The sequence below is a fragment of the Xiphophorus maculatus genome, chromosome 20, assembly GCF_002775205.1.
Source record: "Xiphophorus maculatus strain JP 163 A chromosome 20, X_maculatus-5.0-male, whole genome shotgun sequence".
NCBI lineage: Eukaryota > Metazoa > Chordata > Actinopteri > Cyprinodontiformes > Poeciliidae > Xiphophorus > Xiphophorus maculatus.
Window position 1 is genome coordinate 14,126,914 of NC_036462.1, and position 20,908 is coordinate 14,147,821.

Sequence of the window (20,908 nt, forward strand, 5' to 3'; positions counted from 1 at the left end):
ATTACAACACCAAGTTTCCCAGTAGTGGTGAAGATCGGACATGCCCACTCTGGAATGGGAAAGGTACGCAAATGTTGAATCTTGCATTATTTGTTTTTGAACGACATACAAGAAACAATATGCAAGAGTTTTCGCAATTATGTTTGAATAACTTAAGTCAAAACTAAAAAAGAAAGAGCAGACAGAAAGTTAAAGACACATTGTCTAGAATAAAGTAAAACTACACCGAAACCCATATATTTTCAGTATCTCTGAAACATAGATACTTACATTTACTCTGTATCTTTAATTTTATTCTTGTCTATCCTGCTACTAGGCAACCTTGCATTGTTATCCTCTCAGTCATCTCTAATATTGACTCATCACTATGTTTTTTTTCTGTTTTCTAACAGGAATAAAGCTCTTTATCAAATATTTTTTCAGATGAGCCGCTTAATCTGAAACAGAATTTCTTTCACTGTTGAGATTAGCTCCAAAAGGTTTCTATTAGCTGAGAAAAGTGGAAACAAACACTATATTTACCTTTTTTGTCGTCCCTTATTCTAAGGAGTGCTTCGGCAGTAATGCCTAAACCAGGGTGCTTATATAAAAAGTAATTTTCTTGAACATGCAGTTTTAGATAAACAGACCAAGCTCTTTACCATACTTTTTAAAGATTACTTCTACTTTTATTAAACCTATAAATTAATGTAATCATTTAATCATAAGATAACGAATAACTTCCTATAGGTTGAAATAACCTACAGAATCAGCTAGAATCAGCTAAATCAATCTGGACTCTATTGAAAAAAAATCTGCTTAATTAGAAAGTCTAGACCTTATGTAGTGTTATTCTGTAGGGTTTGTAAAAGAAAGGTGAATTTAAGCATGACTGAATATTACATTTACAAACATATGTACAAAAAAAAGAGAATTATATTGGCTGGATTATATCATCTTTGAAATTTGTTTAAGGGAGTGGAGGTTTTGGACTTTATATGACAAGGTTTACATGAAACTAGAATGTAAATAAACTTTTCTACGCCATGTGTCATTTGTCTACAGGTAAAGGTGGACAACGTTAGTGATTTCCAAGACATTGCAAGTGTGGTGGCCATCACTCAGACCTACTGTACTACAGAGCCATTTGTAGATGCCAAGTACGACATCAGGGTCCAAAAAATTGGAGCTGACTACAAAGCTTATATGTGAGTCTGTCGCTTTGTTCAGTGTTTGTACAAATCTGCCTGACCTTTGCAGGTCTGTGTTCAGAACAATTCAGAGAACACTGTGATCTCTTCTGAGGGAACAATTGAAAGCCTTCAGTTCAAGGGATGGGGTTCAATTATGTTATTATGTAAAAGAAAAAACAAATACGAATAAGCAATGTGCTTTCTTTTGTAAAATTACTGCAACATTTTGGAGCTCGATATTAAATAATTGAAATTTCCAAACTGAAAGCTTATGTTGATGCTAATTTAGCATCCAATATTCTCTCCATTTTCAGGCGAACATCCATCTCTGGTAACTGGAAAAGCAACACCGGATCTGCCATGTTGGAACAAGTAGCCATGACTGACAAGTGAGCAGTGCTTCTGAGTTAGTGATGCTCCAGCTGGCCTGGGTGTTACACACGTCGCTCCGGTTGCGTTACGTCACAGTTAGTCATACTGCACTGAAGCAGGAGATTCATTCAGCTTTAAACCAGGCCACTCCTGGAAAAACACAGAGATGTTTGAAATTCATTTCAAATTTATGATGCATTGATGTGCTTTTTTTTTTTTTTTGCAGTAAATATATTCATTTAAGCAGTGATGCTATAAAACAAAAGCAGCTAAAATCAATATTTTAGTTGCTCTCCAGGAATTGAGGATTTATGTTCTCTTTTACCTACTTAACCTTTATTGTTACCTGTCCAGAAAAGATGTTATAACTCATGAAATTTATAAGATTCAACAGTTATTATTATATTAATTTATTTAACACAGTGGTGTCAAACTCCAGTCCTCAAGGGCCACTGTCCTGCAATTTTTAGATGTGCCACAGGTACAAAACACTGGAATGAAATAGCTTAATTACCTCCTCCTCCTCCTCCATCAGTTCTCCAGAGCCTTAATGACCTAATTATTCTATTAAGGTGCGGTGCAGCAGAGGCACATCTAAAAGTTGCAGGGCAGTGGCCCTCCAGGAGTGGAGTTTGACATGAGAAAAACATTCTGATTGCATCTTTATACGTCTGTGTTTACCAGCCCTGGTCCTCAAAGCACACTGCTCTGCAAATTTTAAATGTTTCCCTGCTTTAACACACCTGATTCAGATGGTTGCTAATCAGCTATTGACTGAAATCAGGTGTGCAGAAGCAGGGGAACATTTAACATATGCAGTCCGGTATGCCTTTACAGGTAGACTACAGTTGTTTAGTAAATCTGGCTGCTTTGTAAAAAGTTAATTACCCCAATTAGTACAGTATCAATATCCTCTTGGTTAATATTGATTTTATTTGACTACAGTTTGGTTGTGTTCAGTCTTCAAGACAGCAAAATCAGTCTAAAGCAAAATATCGACTGCTCAAGGTTTATTGTCAAGATGACAATAACGGCAACTGTTGCACTGGCAAATTGAGCTAAACTGATTAACAAATCAATACTTCCATTGAGATAGTGCACAAGATTAAATCTTTTCTAAGTCAGCCAAAAAAACATAAAACCGTTTCTGTCTTCATTCACATTTCTGCTTCTTGTGAAAAAACATTCATCAATATTTTCTAAAGGCACAGAATAAGGGTTTTAAGGTGTATTAATTAAAACATTGTTATTTTCCGGCAGATATAAATTGTGGGTCGACACTTGCTCAGAGATCTTTGGGGGTCTGGACATCTGTGCTGTTAAAGCCATCTGTGGTAAGGATGGCAATGACTACATTACCGAGGTGAGAATAAGTCTCTCAAATAGGCTTTCAGGTATAAGGGTGCTGACAAAGGTGAAATTTGTGTTCGCTCCCTCCTTTTTATGAGTAGTAAAATTTCATCACATTTTCATAATAGTGTTACAAAGCACAGCTTAATGTACTGATTGCAAGAGTTCCTTATCATTCAACATTACTCTGTCCGACTTGATCTAAACTTCAGTGGCCTTACAATTTATGCCTTAATTAAATCTAACCTTACACAACTTGCAGTATTTAATGCTAACTAGATATTTTGTGCATCCATTTATTTAAAAACAGGCTTTGTCGATCTTTCTCAACAAACTATTCTGTCTGTACTACTCACCCTGCAACCACACTTTTTTTTATAAACCAATGTGCTCTCCTAATTTTTTTTTATTAAAACAAACCATTTAGTGGTAACATCTCTATGTGGAAACTGTCAAAACTGTCAAACCCTAGGCGTCAGCTCTAAATATAAAATAGTGACGCATTAAAACGAAGTTGGGGATTAAATGTGTGCAAGTTTTTTTGCAGCAGGTTTTAAGGGTTTAGCATAGACATTGAAAGGACAATAGAGGATGTGATGGTATGACTGAACAACAATCTGGAGCTTTTAGGGTCAGAGAGAGACAAACACACAGGTTTGGAAAACAAAGACGAGGCAGTGATGAAGAAAAAAAAGACTAGTTTATGGTTGTTGTATGTTTGGCTGAAGACTGTAATGGCTCATGTTTACACCCTGAGGCTATACTAAGACGCACAGCTTAAGCAGGAGAATCTATTGACAGAAAAGCTTTTAGATGGACCCTCCATAATTCTTGATGTTATAGGGGAGTAACAAGAACAACCATTGCTAAAAGAAAGATGTAAAAAGTATTTAAATGCAGCAAAAATATGAAAGAATGCTCTTGGTCAAATGTGGCCAAAATTGAAAGTTTTGGTCTATGACCAAAGAGTTTTTGTGTGTCAGAAAAATAAAAAGGCAGATGACCTTGAAGACACAAATCGATTAAATATGGTGGTGGCAAGTTTTTTTCACCAGACTGAGAAAAAACTTGTTGCATTTTATACATAGATGTATGTATATAAACATAGCTCAATACAGGGCAATCCTTGAAGAAAACTTTTTAGAGAATTAAAAGACTTACAACTATGACCAAGGTTCACCGTCAAGCAGAACAAAAACCCTAAACATATAATCTGATCAGCTGTGAAGTGATGGTTCAGATGAAAGCATATCCACATTAGATGGTCCAGTCAAAGTCCAGACCTACTGTAAATACAACTGAGAATTGGGCTATTTTGCAATGAAAGTAGGTAAAACTTTCAGTCTTTCAGATGTTCAAATCTTCTAGAGACATACCCCAAAAGATTTCCAGCTATAATTACAGCATAAGGTGGTTGTATAAAGTATCGACTCATTGGCATAGTGACATAAATCCAAGTAAACAATAGATAATGTGCAAAAATTCAAAGGTGGACATATTTTTGCAAGCTAGCTAGAGATGGGAAGAGCAACAATAATGGTGTATAAAAGAAAGAGCAGTTTTGAACAACAAAACATCAAAAATTAACAACTGGACAAATCTGAAGTTTAACTAAGATCCTTTGGGGACTTATAACTTAGCAGCCATTACGTTTTCAATGTGCTGTTCAGAAAGCATCATGATAAGACAGAATGTGCAGGACTCTTACTAAAGTGCTCAGACTAAGCTGCTTCACTCTGAATGCAGTTTCGCAATTAGTATTGACTCGCATAACAGTTTGGAGACCTCAGGCTGCCCATCTATGGAAAATGCTGAGTCATCTTTATGGTTGCTAGCTCCTAAAAGCTTGACCAAAATGTAGCTTGTGGTACTGAGAGTATGCGTTATAAAATTTGTGTTCATAGACATTGTTAAATGAAATTTTAACTGAACATGGTACATTGCTGAGGCAGGTCAAGAGGGCAATATTTCCCATAAAAAAACATAGGTAGAACTAAAGATGAAAAATATATGTTTAGGATTTATCTACATTGAATAGTTTTATTTTTATAAAGGAAAAATAACTATTGTTTCTAGAGTAGCTCTAGAAACAATATCCTCATATCTTCATATCCTCTTCACATCCTCCTTCTGTCCCAAACTCTTCCTCTGGGACAAACATGAGTTGCATAAAGGTCACTGGTGGCAAAGCTTGAACTCCAGTTTTCTGGGTCAACTCTTAGGTCCATTAATCTTTCCTGTCTTACTTCTAACAGGGACTTTGATGCTTTTTTTTTTTTCTTTTTTACATTTTTAAAATAATGAAACCAGACGCAACAGGAGCTTTGATATGTCCAGTTTCCTCTATGACAACTTGAAAGAGATGTCAATTAAAGGTTATTGAGGAGTTTTTCCTCAATGATCTGCAAAAATCATTGCCAATGCAGATTTTATTTTCTCTGAGAGTTGAAAAATTAGATTTGTTATTAACTTGCAAAGAGATTGGGAAAATAAGATGAAACAACCCTGACATTACAATAGCAATTTTTGAAATGAAATGGCATTTTTTGATCTTGGGAATTTACGCAGAACATCTGCAGTCTATGATCCATTGTATCCTGCTGTCCAGGTTGTGGGCTCATCTATGCAGCTGATTGGCGATCACCAGGCAGAAGATCGGCAGCTCATTTCTGAGGTGGTGCTGGCTAAGATGAACCAAGCGCTGACTACCAGGTCATCCAGTGCTTCCCGCTCGCCTGCTCGTTCTCCTCAAGGCCAGAAGCCGACAACTGTGCAGCCCCAGCAGGTGACTGAATTGTGCTTTTACTGGAGTGGCTAATCTGTCAGAAAACATATAGTTTTTTTCAAGATATCAGTCTTACAAACCTGACAAATCACTGTTTATTAGTAAAACTTATATTTCTACATGGTTAATAATTTTGCAGGTATGACAACTAGAGAAAGAGCAGAACCCACAGTCATGACATTCAGACTGCTGATTTTGAGTGATTGAATTCCTAATTTAAGGAGAGTGTTTAAAATAATAGCAGTTAGGAGTTCAGTCAGCAAAGATATTCATTATGAGAAACGTAAGTGGCTCATGATTAAGGGTGAAGGCAGCCTTAAATGCTGGTTTAAATCAAAATCTGTTGTAAAATGAGTCTTTCCAGTATTTGTTCAGTAGAAAAGCATACTTTGAATACAAAGTTGATTGGCAGAAAGAGACTGCTCAGCTAAAATGAGCTCAAATGCTTTAAAATTTAAACCAGAAACACTTCAAGAAAATACTATTTAAATGGATTGAAGAATTGCCAAAATTGCAAATGCTCAGGCAATGATCAGCTGATTAAAGAAGGCCTACAGATACAGTACAGCAATAGAAGATAACTGTGTAAAATAGCCATTGTTGAAAAAAACTACATGACAAAGAGGCTAAACATCACATGGACTTTCCTAGAGAGAAAATCTGTTCTTGAAAGGACCAGGAGTCAGGAACTCCAGGCCTTGAGTTCCACTGCGCTGCAACGTTTTGACCCATTCCTGCTCTACGACCCTTTAATAAAAGGAATGGTTAATTATCAGGTCTTTATAAACCTTAGCATTTTGAATCAGGCCTGTTGAAGCAGCGTTACACTTAAAAGCTGCAGACCAGAGGACTGGTCTACTACACCCTAACACTGAATTTAAGTCATTATACACCATGGAGAATGGTGACCCAAGCATCATTTTAAGGAGATGTATCCCTTAATACGGTTCAGGCGTATCATCAGTCATGTATTCACACACTGTTGCCAATACTCAAGGAATACGGGCTTCTGTAAGTCAAAGATTAAATATCTTCAAAAATAAGTGCTACAGCAAGACATCGACCCAAACACACTAGTAGGCCAGCAGCATCTTGGTTCCTCACCAACAAGATTAAGGTTATGGAGTGGCCAGCGCAATTCCTGGACCTTAATCTCATAAAAATCCTGTCAAATGACATCAAAAATTCTGCATCAGTCAAAACCAAGGAATGAGGAAACATCTGGACTGAAATATCTGTTCACAGGTGCCACAAGTGGGTCAACTCCAAGAAACCTACATGTAAAACAGTTCTCAGAAAAATTAGTTATGCAACTAGTTATTGGTTCAGTGATTCAGGGCATAGCTACATCGCAAAGTATGTTTAGTTTGATAAGATATTTGTTTTCATAGAGAAATGCAGACAATTTCTCAACAGGCTAATATTTTTTTTCCCTCACTTTCTGTGGGCTGGTGACAGATTTCATAAATATTTTCATTGCAGTGTTCCCAATGCATTTGCAAGTTAAGCAATAAAACTAAATGGGAATTTTAGGCTATGCTCAATTTTTGAAACACATTAACATTTTGAGCAAAACTGTGTATCAGTGCAGCTGCTATGCAAATGAAAATAACATATAGAAACTCTTACATAAAGCCTATATTATGGTTCTCCACAGTCCACAGCTGACTCATCCATGTCTTTTCTTTCTTTCTTCCATCTGTTTTTCTTCATCAGACTGCTCCTGCTAAGGAAGGCCTGGCAGACACAAACAGGAGCTCAGGCCAACGTCCTCAACCTCAAGGTTGTCTGAACACTTCCCACAATCAAAGCACTGCAGCTGTAGGGTGGAAGCAGGCTTAGAAAACACGCTACAGGAAATTTTGAACCAACCACTCGTCATTTACTGACAAACTAAGTACTGCCACAAGGGGAAAGATGGGAACATTTACAGAGTCAGTGTTCATAACAAACTCCTGGGCGCCATTGTGTGTATCCTCTGGTTGCACAGGTAGTTTCAGTAAATCCTGATCATGTTCTGCACTTATTATCTCTCCATATCCTGTAACTTTTGTTTTATGTTGCCAATAATTAAAGTAAACAGTGAAGCTACTCGCTAAGGCACAGAAATATTGCCACGAGTGTTAGGCCGCCAAATGACAACATCAGCCGCTTTTAAATGGCTACAGTTTGGACTGGGTTAATCAAAGATCCAGTAGCTTGCAAAAGTGTTGTTCAAACCGCTTAAAATTTTTCACATTTGTTATGTTTCAACCACAAATTTCTGGGGATTTTTTTTGTATTTGGCCTGTTGGCCTTACACATATAAATAAGGGTGTAGATTAGACAGAAAAGTCTGGAAAAGTCATTTTTAAACTTTTGCCAGAGATTCTAAATGAGATTTAGTTTGAAACGTTTTTTCTTCCCTGCTGAAGAAAAACATCCACCCAGTTCGATGCTGCAACCATATTTTACTGTGAGGAGGGTATATTCATGGAATGTGTAGTTTTAGTTTCCCTCTGTAAAAATGCTTTTGATGTATAACGAAAAGCTTAATTTTGGTTTCATTTGACTGGAGCACTAGTTCAGTCTTTGCTCTATCGGCGACGTGGCCTCTTGTGAACCTTAAACTAGATTCATTAGGGGGGTTTTTTTTCAACAATTGCGTTACTTTTGCTTCCAAAAAATCCCTAAAGAAATCTTCAGTATCACTTGCATATAGTGAAGAGGGAATGTGGTTCCTAACACAGCTGCTAAAAATCCTAAAAGCTGTCTGATTGTGTAGAAAAGTAAGAAACACCAGCCTGAGTGTGTTGCAGCTTTCTGGTCATGTCGTGTTAGTTTTATTGAATAAACCAGCATGAAAAATCAGTTGGTTAGTCAGAGAATTAGAAGTGATGACAGGACAGTATTGGATAGCTAATTCCCTCACAATTCTGAATTCACATCTACTGTCCTAGTATAATAATTATAGTAAAAGTTTTGTTTTTTATTATTTTGCATTTTCACAAGTGTCTTATCAGAGAAAGAGAAGTTTTTATTTCGCTTCCTGTTCACTGAAGGTAGTAATGTTTGCATAACTGCATCAAACTAATGCTCTGGCGTCGTGTTGACTTCACTGACTTCAGCTGTGCTCTGACCGTATTTGGTGCAGTCGTTTGTCTAAATGGAGAAAATATCACCAGCTGTCCTTTGAAGTGAACCAATTTTCATTTCTACTTGTGTCGTCAAATTACCAAGCTAATAAGGCATCATGGAGCACTTAGGAATCATCTTTCATGTGTTTTGCAGCTGTGCTGTAACCCATGCTTAGCGGTGTTTACTCAGGATTGATGTACCGATGCTTAATGTTGCCACCAAAAGCAGTGGCATTCACAGCTGAATTAAATCTATTTTTTGTGGGGTTGCTATGTTTATCCATGAGTGTGTGTTTGCATGTTCATTAATTACAATTCCTTGTTTTGCATGGATGTGGTGAATGTTTTGACATCATCTGGTGCTACATTAGTTTAGTAATGATTTTTAATGTCTTATGGTAATTATAAGAGAAAATTGAGTTTAAATTTAACTCAATTTTCTCAATTTTAAAATTGGGTTTAACTTTTGTATTCAGGTGTGAAATAAATGCTGTTAGATTTATTTACAACTTGCATTAAATAGTGTTTCTAGTTGAAGTTATACATAAAAACTATTTTACTGTGGTAAACGGATCCATGGATAAATACTTATTAATGTAATTTTATTATAGAAACAAATAACTTATTGTGCAGATGCTTTATGTGTTGGTAAACATCTGATTGTTGTTGTTTTTTGTTGTTAAAATACATGCTTTTAACTCAATTTTCTTTAATTCCTTTTAATGTATACAATTTTCTGGTATCAATTGCATCTCTCGGCAATTGCAAACCCCACTGCCGTCATTTATCATTTTGTTTTTAGATCTTAGATACAATCCTTATTATGTTCCTCTACATTATCCTATCTTATTTACTTGGATCCGAACCAGTCAATTGCTGATACAATATTTTCAGCATAAGATTTTACAGATTTTGTTTGTTCATTAAAAAAAATAAGAATTAAAATAGTAATATTTTTTTTATATATATAGCTGATCCCTTTATCCTAAAACATTCTGATTTAATTTAGAAAGCAATGCATTATTTTCTCAGAAACTAAAATTATGTCTAAATAATGGTTGGTATCCAAGAAAATTATTATTGTATCTTGTTTTCCAATTATGTTTGTTCATATGTTTTCCTTGGTTTCTATGCTTCGTGAATCACAAGCAACCATTGAACAAATGTAAGACTCAAGGCAGTTCAGCTGTCTGACAACAGTGACTCTGTGGGATGACTTTTCGGATACATACAAGATCGATCTAAAAGAATAATTTCAAGAGTGCATTGATAGAAAATGTACAGCTTTTTCTAGTACATTCTGGACATATTTTAGAAGTCAAATCTCAATCCTGAATCTCTGAAGGGAAATTATCTGTCACTAAAACGTCATCCCAATCCAGTCACTTCCTTGCTGTGCATGTGTAACTACTTGAGGTGTTGTTGCTTTGCTATTAATGCTTGAGTCACTCTGAACTCTATTACCTTCTCTAATTGCTTATTTCATTCAGCACAGTACTAAAACTTGCAGCACAGTTCTTTAATGTAGAAGTTGTGCTACCTCACAGTTGGATTAACTACTGATCTTCCACCCTCTGCTGGTTGCTGCTGGTCCAGTCCTCTGTTTACATTTGCATTGCTCTGGATTTTGCACATTTGAGGGGCCATTGTTTGAATGAGCATGTTATGTTGTGTTTTGGTTTTTGGTGAGTGCTATCTATGCCTGTTTTTGGAGCTGCAGTGCTGAAACAAGAGGTGTGAGGTTTTGAAATGTTGATGTGAATCTTTTTATTGTATTTAGGCACTTGCTCTTTTTCTCCGTGTAACGTTTTGTTTTTGTTTTTTTCTTTAATTTTGGAGTTGTTTACATATACAGGCACAAGTATACTTACACTCACTACATGCATTAATGTCAAGTTATTTTATGCTTTGATTATTTAGATGTTATTTTTCCAGGAAAGAATGGGAATACAACATGCAACCTCAATTTCTAAGAAAGGTACATAATTTTTACAATTCTTACATTTATTTTTCAACCACAGTGGTTTAAAACTGTTGAACCAGATGCAAATATACATACACTTCTAATAACACGCTAAAATTGTGCTTAATGCCCCTGAGAAAGTTGAACCATCAAGTGTTGCCTTTTGTTGTCAACAACAAGCTTCAGGTTCAGTTATTTGAGGACTATTTTAGGACAGAATTGGCTGCTCGTTTAAACTTGTCCTGTTATTAACCAAGCTTTTAGTTTCTCTATTGACAAATTTCAGATAAGCTTGATAATGTTTGTTTTATTGAATCTAAATCCAGTTTCTAAAATGTCTTTGAGTTTTTGTCCAGTTGGAACTCTCAGTTGTGTCCAAGTTTCAACCAGGATGACGTAAGTAATCTGGAAATTCACAGCAGTCCCTCAGCATGATACTACCACCACCAAGCTTCAGAACTGTTACATTGTTCTAAGGTTTAAAATCCTCACTTTGACTCCTCCAAATATATTTCCAGCCATTATGTCTAAAAAGCCTAGCAATCTTAGACTCATCTGACCATAAAACTCCAGAGTATCTTTGGTTTGCAGGAAAATATGAATAGAGTTTGAGAAGTTTGTTTTTTGTATTCCTCACATAGAAACTTCTTTCATTACCCTGATATTAGTTAAACTCTCTTCACAGTGACACTGGCGTTTCAACATATTCCAGTTCTTGGCAGGCCAAAGTTGAAATTAGGAAATTACCTGTTGCACTGAGTCATGATGAGGGAGTAATTAGGCTTTCGCCTTGTCAAGTAAAGATATTATAGAATAATCTTCACCACTTACTACCAGATATTTAAAAGAATTTTAGTCGGTATATATAATTTTGGCACAGTGGAGAACAGTGAAAATTCATCATAACATTTTAATTGTGTACCCAATTTTTGAGGTCATTCAATCATGGAAAAATAACAGTTCTAAAATCTCATTAAAAGCCCAAGTTACTTTAACATTCATGCTGCAAGTGTAAATGCATACCTGTATTTTAGTAAAACTACTAATTTTCTCATTGCTTCAGGTGCGGCACTGAAATCACAGAGTGTGGATGTAACAGCAGAATCAGCAAAAAGAATGTCTGAACCTAAGCTTGACCAAGCCCAGAAACCTGCTGGCACTCAGAAACCAGCTCAGGCTCAGAAACCGAGCCCAGTCCAAAAGGCTGCCTCTGTCACAAAGCCACCCGTGCCGAGGCCTCCCCCAATGACCAGAGCCCCTTCTGTAACAAAGCCAACCCAAGATTCTGCTTCCAGCTCAGTCCCATCCAAAGCTTCACCGTCATCCCCAGCTAAAGCAGCCAAAGCTCCTGGTTCTCCACCAACAAAAGCCCCAGCAGCAACTTCAAGTTCCCCTCCAGCCTCTCCCAAAACTTCTGCTGCCACCACAGAGCAGCCCAAACCCCAGCCACAAGGCTCTCCATCAGCATCACCTGGGAAACCTAAAGATCTGCCCCCAAAACCCACACCACCCGCAAAGCCGATCCCTCCTGTTCGCAGGAATTCTAAGCCACAGCTTCAGCCAAAGCCACAGTCTCCTACTCCTCCAAAGGCTTTCCCCAAACCCCAGCCTACCACTCAACCCCAAGGCCCCGAACCCACCTTGGCGTCTGATGCCACACACCCTGCACAGGTCCAGTCCCCTGCTAAATCCAGCCAGCCCTCCTCTAACGTCCAGGCTCAAGCTCAGGCCAAGCCACCCTCTCCATCCCAAAACCCTGAGCCGACTCCGGCTGAAGCACCCACAGCATCCAGTGATCCTCAGGCGCCTGTTGAAGATCAGCCCCAACAAAAGACCCATCCACTACTGAAGTAAGAAACACATTATCAATATGCTGTGGATAATGCAAGAACAAGAACTTCACACTCAGTATTTATCTAGATTAACAAATCACCTGTTATTCTCCAGTAAAAGGGTTATGATTAACCATCTCTGTTTTTACTTCCTAATTACACCCTCATTAATGTTCACATACCCCTCTTTTCCTTTCCTGCTAATGCTCCTGTAATTCCCCATAATTCCTTCCCCTCCTCCCTCCATTCTTCTCCCTTCCAGTAAGTCCCAGTCCCTGACCAATGCCTTCAACGCCTTTAGCGACTCCTCTTTCTTCCGCGGGGTCTCAGGCTCCAGTGGCGATGGCCAAGAAGAGGCAAAAGCTGAAACCATTCGCAACCTTCGAAAGTCCTTTGCCAGCCTTTTCTCCGATTAAACACAACCAAACACAACCCCTTGTTGATGCTGGTCCTCCTTTTAACCAGTGACCAGCTTTCCTGATTGACGTTAAATGTGAACCAGTCTGAGATTAAAGTTTGTGTGTCAGTTGTACTTTATTCCCCACATCCTTTTTCCTGTTCAGCTCCTCTCTTATCTCCCCAGTGCAGGTAACAGTGAGGCAAAGATTATTCAAAGACTGTCTTGAAGGAGTTACGTCATTGATACAGTGCCTGACAAAAAAATACTTATGTCTCTTGATATTTTTCACATTCTGTTGCATTGAAACCACAAACTTCAGTATATTGACGTGATGGACAAACACTAAGAAATGCATCATTTTGAAATGGATGGAAAAAGCCAGACATGAGCTATAGCTGTCTTGTTGGCAGATTCTTCCACATACCAATTGGATGACCTCTGAAGTCAGATGTTCAGTGGATTTTATTTGGGTGGCTTATAGTAAAAGTGGTAGATTGTACTTCCCCACCACAATTCAGATACTCTCTTCTTTTGCAAAAAAAGTCAGTCTGTGCACCATTTTTTATTATTTCTCAGTTACGTGCAAGTTTACCTCAAACTGCTACACTGCCATAGTGATGCATGTATAGCACTAATCCCTGTTGATTCATATTGAGAATATGCAAAGGATCACACCTGAAACATGTTTGGAGTAATGCCAAATTATGACCAATTTTGCTAATACACCTAAATGCATCAGATTATTGATTTCTATTAAATTTGGAGTCTGTTTGACAGCAAAAACACGTGTTTTGTATAATTGTAAATAAATTTAATCAGTAAGTGATTAAGGGATATGAGTTTTTTGTAAGGCACTGTACATAATATATTACAGTAGACAAAAACTATTTATTTTCACATAGAACATTAAATGACTTGTAGAAAGTAACATGAAAGATATAAGATGGATTGTACATATAGTATTTATACAAAGTATATAAATCTAAACGTATATAAATATAAAAGGACATAAGCCAGTAAAAGAAAAAAATATATAGCTGCAGTTTTGCAAGACATTTACAGTGACATAACTCTTTCATTCAGTGACTAGATTTATAGAAACTTTACCTAATCTGACGTTTGATAGTTTCCCCTACTGTAAATGTTGTCCCCTTGTGAGTAAAAGAATAGTAAAACAACATCTTTAAAAGGTTTGCTCCTCTGTATCCAGCTGTGTTGTCTCTGGTCCTTGGCTGCTGATTGCCAGGCTCTCCTTGACTTCCCTGTTTTTGTCCTAAAAAAAGGCCTTGAAGTTCATCTTTTTTGTGTGGGAGTTGGATATATGTATGTGTGTGTGTTCACCCGTGTTCACTAGTCGTGCATGACTCCTAAAAGTGGCTCAAAACGTAACGTTTGGATCAGAAGGGAGCTCTATCAGTGTTGAGTTTAGCCCTCTGTTGCCTCTCTCCTCTTTCTAGATGTTGTAGCCTTATCGTGAACATGTTCTCGATTCACAGCTATGTCCGCTAGCTGTGCAGACCTGGGTCAATCACAAACTGAAATGTATTCATTTACTCTGAGGCAATTGGCTTTGTTTAACCAGTACTGTGTGGGAGCAGGTAACTGGCTGACTAAATGAATGCATTTCAAACAGTTACTCATGTCTGTCGCTGTGACTGGTGATTTCTTGTTCCACCTCTGTGTAGATCTATCAGCAGTATTGTAATTTGTTGATTACTCTCATTGAAAAGACGTTGAGACAGTAGTGCAATAACACCTCGACATGACTGTTGAGCGCTGTCATCCTTATATAAATAATATCATACATAAAGGATTTGTCTATGTGTTAATTTAAGAGTTCTTTCAGTGGTCTGGGTCCAGGTTGCTTTTAAACTGCCGTCAGGAGCATGATGTTCTGTGTTGGGTTTGTAGCCAATCTTATTTGTGTAGTTGGAGTGAATTTAACACAACCTGGAAGTCATCTCCTACCTTCATTGTTTAAAAAAAAGGGAACAATCTAAATACAACCCATTTTAATGCAGATAATTTTAACCAGTGTGCTTATCCTTCTTCAGTACTGTTGAAAGTAAATTTTTAGCATACTGTATTTGTTGGTGTCACCCCAAGAAGTTTATTTTTTGTAAAACATTTATTTATTTAAGGCTCCATATTTATGGTACAGTATATATAGATATTTATTGTTTGTTTTGTATTGTGTTTTTATTTGTAATGCAATATCGCTTTGCATGACCTGGTGACTAATGTTATTTTTTTTCTGTAAAGATAAAAGTCAATAAAGATGTGATTCTATCATTCCATGGATTCACTGAGATTCACGTTGATGCCTCTGACTTTTGTCTGTGGAGAAGCAAATGCACAGTGATAAACTGGCACGTATAACGAGAACTTAATATCCCTCATATGCTTGACAGGACTTGACATGTTCACATAAAGCACTTAAGTTCTTGATGATTGGACCTACATAAAACCTATTTTTATGCAGGGCGAGACAAATGACTTGATGGGACATAGTGTAATAGCAGCTCAAGATTAAATTAAGCTGCATGAAGACAAATTGAAGAACATATTTTTACTAATATAGAGAAAAGAGATTATTCAAGAACTTAAATTTAGATGAGATGCATATGTAGCTTGAAGAAATTATGTAAACAATTTGTTAAGGTTGTAGTTTTTTAAATTTGAAACTGAACATTTATTAAGTTAAATCAACTGCATTTTTCTTTGTTCTGGAGTTTTAAATAGGTTTTTAAAAGTTAATACTCGGGCTAAGGACTTACTTACATATGTACTTAAAATGTAAGCTGTCCTGCCAGTAAGTTAAATAATTTATGCAACAGCAAAAAAGTACAAGTATTTTTATAAATGATTTATCTACCAAAGAGTTCAATGGTGAATTACTTTTTTTTTTTTAACCAGGAAGTCAAAAAGACACATGTTCACCAGATGAGCAGTCTGTACTAACTGATCTAATGTCATAGATATATAATGTGTGTATAACACATCAACCAGGGACATGCATTGAACCAAAAGCTATTTACTTTTTTTTCCCTTTACTTTAGTTAGCCAGCAGATGGCGATAAATAATTATTGTAACATTTGGAGCTTGATAGCGTTTGTAATGTACAGCATCTGAATATTACCAGCTCAGTGCAAAGATATAAAGACAATTCTGCAAAAAAATGGGTAAAATAACAATAATTTGAGAAAAAGGGAAACAACAAATCTACTTGTCACTGTCATGCATTGATGTACTTTTATTCATATTAACGCAAAAGACAAATCAGTCATGTGCAATAAATATGATTTATATTTATTAAATAATTAAATATTATTTATTGCACATGGGGTTTTTTTGTTATTGACAGACTAATGTATTGATTGTTTCTTCTTTCTTTTCTGCATCATGGCCCTACCCTTGACCAAAGTGGGTCTAAAAGGTGCAGCATGTGAGCATGTGGGGGAGGATTTTTTTTTTTTTTTTCACATATGCAACCAACAAACTCAAGGTGTTAACCTAAGTTGTTCTGCTTACATGTGAAAAAGCACTTTCATCTGTTGCTTAAAAAAAACTAAACCGTGTGTGAACATTGACAAAAACTTGCAACTAGACGTTCCTGTGTGTTACTTTTGGACATACGTGTCCTGCATAAATGCATAATGTGCTTTTATGCAGACATAAATGCATATTAGGATGAATGTGCATGCAAAAATGCAAGAGGTCACAAACACACAAATGTAATTCACTAAGTGCACCTCATGTGCACTCTCTATGCACTGTGTGGGCTGTAAAGACAAAGGAAATATGCACTATTTTTTATTTTTGGTCACCTGTTCATGGGGAGATCTGAGTGAACTCTCACACTGACATGAACGTGGGTATTTTATGCAGGTCAGCAAAAGTAAACTTGGCAACCTGTTTTGTTTCCAAACCTGTTGGATGTTGGGTCCAAACAAGACTGAATGCATTTAGAGTATATTGCAAAGCATCACACGAAAGTAACAGTATATATTAATATGGTGATTGCAACTCATTTGTCATTTTCAAAAAAGGGCTTCTACAAATACAATGTCTCAACAGTTTGTCAGCAAATGTTGAGGATTCATACATTTATAAAACAAGACCTGATCTAGAAAAATCAGAATAGGCCTATTTTATTTTTCTCTTCTCAGAATATAAACCCATTCATTAGAGGGGAACTTGTAAGAGAAGTAAGAGAACTGTAAGAAATTGGAAGCTGAAGAATTTCTTACAGTTCTTACGACAGGGACTGGAATGTTCTATGCCAGCCACATGGAGGGGAAATAAATGCCATAACTTAGTGCACGACTGACTATAAAAACTTCTGTGTGGACAACACCGTCCCCACCAAAGTAGTTAGATGTTTCCCCAATAACAAACCCCTAATCTCCAGTGACCAAAAGGGAAGAGAGACAGGGAATTAAGGAATATATAGAAGCAGCTCTTAGTCAAAATTAGAGACACCAAAGTGAACTAGAATAGAATAGATAGCATTTATTGTCATTGAACAGAATTCAACGAAATTTCCATTGCAGCTCCCGTGCAAAAGGTCAAATATATACAGTATAAATAAGCAAACACACAATAATAATAATAACAATATATACAACTAAGTTAACTAAAGGCACTCAACCACACCAAAGAAGTAGCAGCAGGTCCAATTATGGCAAAGTACAGATAATGTGACAGTGCAAAGTGCAGAACAATATGGCTGTGTGGGGGTGGGGGATATGTATGTGTGACTGCGAGGTTATGATATGTGTGGGAGGGGGGGGCGGCAGGGAGTAATGGCTCTGACGGCTGTGGGGAAGAAACTGCTTCTCAGTCTATTTGTTGTAGTCCGTATATTCCTGTACCGCTTGCCTGATGGCAGCGGCACAAACAGTCTGTGGCCCGGGTGGCTGGAATCCATGGCTATGGATCCAGCTCTCTTCTTGACCCGGTCTGTGTAAATGGAGTCCAGGTCTGGGAGGGGGCATCCCACAATGCCTTGTGCTGTTCTCACCACCCGTGTCAGTTGTTTCCTCTCCAGTGCTGTGCAGCTACCATACCACACAGTCATGTTGAGGCAGAGGATGCTCTCGATCATCGCCCTGTAAAAGTTCACGAGCAGCCGTGAGGAAAGTCCAGCCCGTCTCAGTTTCCTGAGGAAGAAGAGCCTTTGTTGTGCTTTCTTCACCAGGTGGGAGGTGTTTGTGTTCCAGGAGAGGTCAGAAGTGATGTGGAGGCCCAGGAACTTGATGTTGTCCACACGTTCCACCACTTCTCCATCTATGAGAAGGGGAGTGTGATCCGTCCTCCTGGACCTTCTGTAATCCACAATGACCTCCTTGGTCTTCCCTGTGTTCAGCACCAAGTTGTTGGCTGAACACCACTGAGTGAGCTGCAGAATCTCCTCTCTGTAGTGGGTCTCGTTGTTGTCTGAAATGAGACCCACTACTGTTGTGTCGTCCGCGTACTTCACGACTGTGTTGGTGGGGTGGATGGCCACGCAGTCGTGTGTAAACAGGGTGAAGAGAGCTGGGCTGAGCACACAGCCCTGCGGCGTGCCTGTGTTGAGGACCAGTGGGGACGATGTTGAGCCACTTATTCTCACCACCTGAGGCCTGTTGGTGAGGAAGTCTCTGATCCAGTGGCACAGTGAAGTGGGCAGCCCCACCTCGAGTAGCTTCAGCACCAGCTTGTCTGGGATGACGGTATTAAATGCTGAGCTGAAGTCTACAAATAGCATCCTGACGTAGGTGTTGGGATGCTGCAGATGGGTCAGGGCTGTGTGCAGAGTGATGGAGACAGCATCCTCTGTTGACCGGTTCGCTCTGTAGGCGAACTGAAGGCTGTCCAGGTTTGCGGGGATGAAGTCTCTGATGTACCTCAGAAGAATCCTCTCAAAGCACTTCATGATCACCGGGGTCAGAGCGACGGGCCGGTAATCGTTCAGGCTGGTGATGGACCTCTTCTTCGGTACAGGGATGATGGTGGAAGACTTGAGGCACTCAGGAACCATGGCGAGCTGCAGGGACAGATTGAAAATGTCCAGAAACACTCCTGCCAGCTGGTCGGCGCAGGTTTTCAGCGTCTGGCCTGACACCTTGTCCGGTCCTGGAGCTTTGTGGGTGTTGATCCTCCTCAGGGTGGACGTCACCTGATGCTTCTGCAGGACGAGAGGCTGGTGCTGCTCTTCCAGTTGGGGTAGATGTGCGGCTTCTCTGCTGCCCGCCGTGTCAAAGCGGGCAAAGAAACTGTTTAAGGTGTCAGGCAGGGTGGGGTCGCGGCTGGTCAGCTGAGTGCTGTGTTTGTAGTCCGTCATGGTTCTAATGCCTCTCCACATGCTTCGGGGGTTGTTGTTGATGAAATGTTCCTCAATCTGCTGTTTGTACTGGAGCTTGGCCTGCTTAATACCTTTTTTCAGTTCCGACCGGGCCCTGCTATAAGCCAAGAGAAGGAGCTGAAGAGCAAACTACAGAGGAACAATGTGTGGCCAGGGATGAAGAAGTTCACAGACTTCAAGCAAAAGGAGGATCAGATAAATGGAACTCTGGGCAGATCAACTGAGATGAACACATTCTTCAACATGTTCAATTCTGGAACAAGTTCATCATCCTCCTCTTCTGCTCCCAGACAGACATCCCACCCTCCTTTGACCCACAGCTTTCCTGTCAAACCTCAGATGTTTTATCTTCCACCATGGACTCATCTGCTTCTATAAGTTTGTCTTCAACCAAATCACGAGATGCTGCTGTTCCCTTTCCCTTCCACTTTCCTGTATCTAGAAGTCTGGTAAAGAAGCATTTTTAGAGACTGAACTGGAACAGTGCTGTAACACCTCTTCAACCTTGGTTTGATCCAAGAGAAGGTGGAAAACTTTGTGCCTTGTTCTGGTACCAAAAAAGACCCCCCCATCAGTCATCAACGACAATGCCAAAGTTCATGGGGAAACTCCTGTGAACCTGAGTAAGCAAACAACCACATATCAGGACCTTGTGCAGTTTGCGTATTGCTGTGGAGTCGGGAGTTGAACATTATACACCTGCTTCAACAAACCCATTTTCATCAGAACAAAGCAGGAAGCACTGTGAGGATTGTGTTCTTCAATTTCTCCAGTGCATTTATTACAACATAGTCTGATTTGCTTTGTCAGAAACTCAAGGGACACAAGTGGAGGCCTCAACATTCACCTGGATCCTGTATCAATGACTATCTTTCAAATAAACCACAGTGGATGTAGTAGAGTAGTATAAATACCTCGGCGTTGACCTCTGGACAACAGACTGAACTGGAGTCGCAACAGTGAAGCCATCTAAAAGAAAGGATACAGCAGACTTTAATACTGTGGAAACCTACAGTATGTCCTTCAAGGTTTGCAGCAAGATACTTTACATCTTCTATAAGGTTGTTGTGGAGAAAGAGATCAATTCTGAATTATTAACTCAACAGTCTGATGAAGATTAATTCTGTTTCGGAGACTACTTTGGTACCAACAGAGTAATTTTCTTCATAAAATCAAAAAAGAAATCATAGAAAACCCTGAGCATGTTATGCATGAGAAAGTTTTACAACAACTGTGTCTTCAGTTATTCTTCAAAATAGCTTCAGCAGATCCTTCCTGCACACAGCCATCAGCATCTACAACATACAGAACCTTTGAACAACCTTGGATGATAGGACTTAGGGCAACATCCTTTGGGACTCATAAAGTATTTTTTGAATAGAATTGAATTTATACTTTTAGAATGAAGCTATTTGGAATGTTTTTGACTATTTTGTTTACAACTTAACACATTTATAGGAAATCTGAGGAGCTTACTTAACTCCCAAGCATAATGATTTACAGGTTTTACCACGTCACAGTAATTACAGTGTAATGACAGCATAGGACGGTCCTGTGGACAGACAAAGGCA

General features: G+C 38.5%; 1 protein-coding gene across 1 annotated transcript in view; it reads left to right on the plus strand.

Moving 5' to 3' along the window:
• The window catches only part of syn2 (synapsin II), a 78,404-nt gene extending 63,099 nt beyond the window's left edge, over positions 1-15,305 (plus strand). Inside the window, exons 6-13 of the mRNA XM_005796958.2 lie at positions 1-63; positions 1,045-1,187; positions 1,487-1,561; positions 2,805-2,907; positions 5,503-5,679; positions 7,396-7,462; positions 11,822-12,608; positions 12,853-15,305. Of these exons, the coding sequence (XP_005797015.1) occupies positions 1-63; positions 1,045-1,187; positions 1,487-1,561; positions 2,805-2,907; positions 5,503-5,679; positions 7,396-7,462; positions 11,822-12,608; positions 12,853-13,006 (1,569 nt within the window). The 3' untranslated portion in view covers positions 13,007-15,305. The remainder of the gene's footprint in view (positions 64-1,044; positions 1,188-1,486; positions 1,562-2,804; positions 2,908-5,502; positions 5,680-7,395; positions 7,463-11,821; positions 12,609-12,852) is intronic.
• The last annotated feature ends 5,603 nt before the right edge of the window (positions 15,306-20,908 follow it).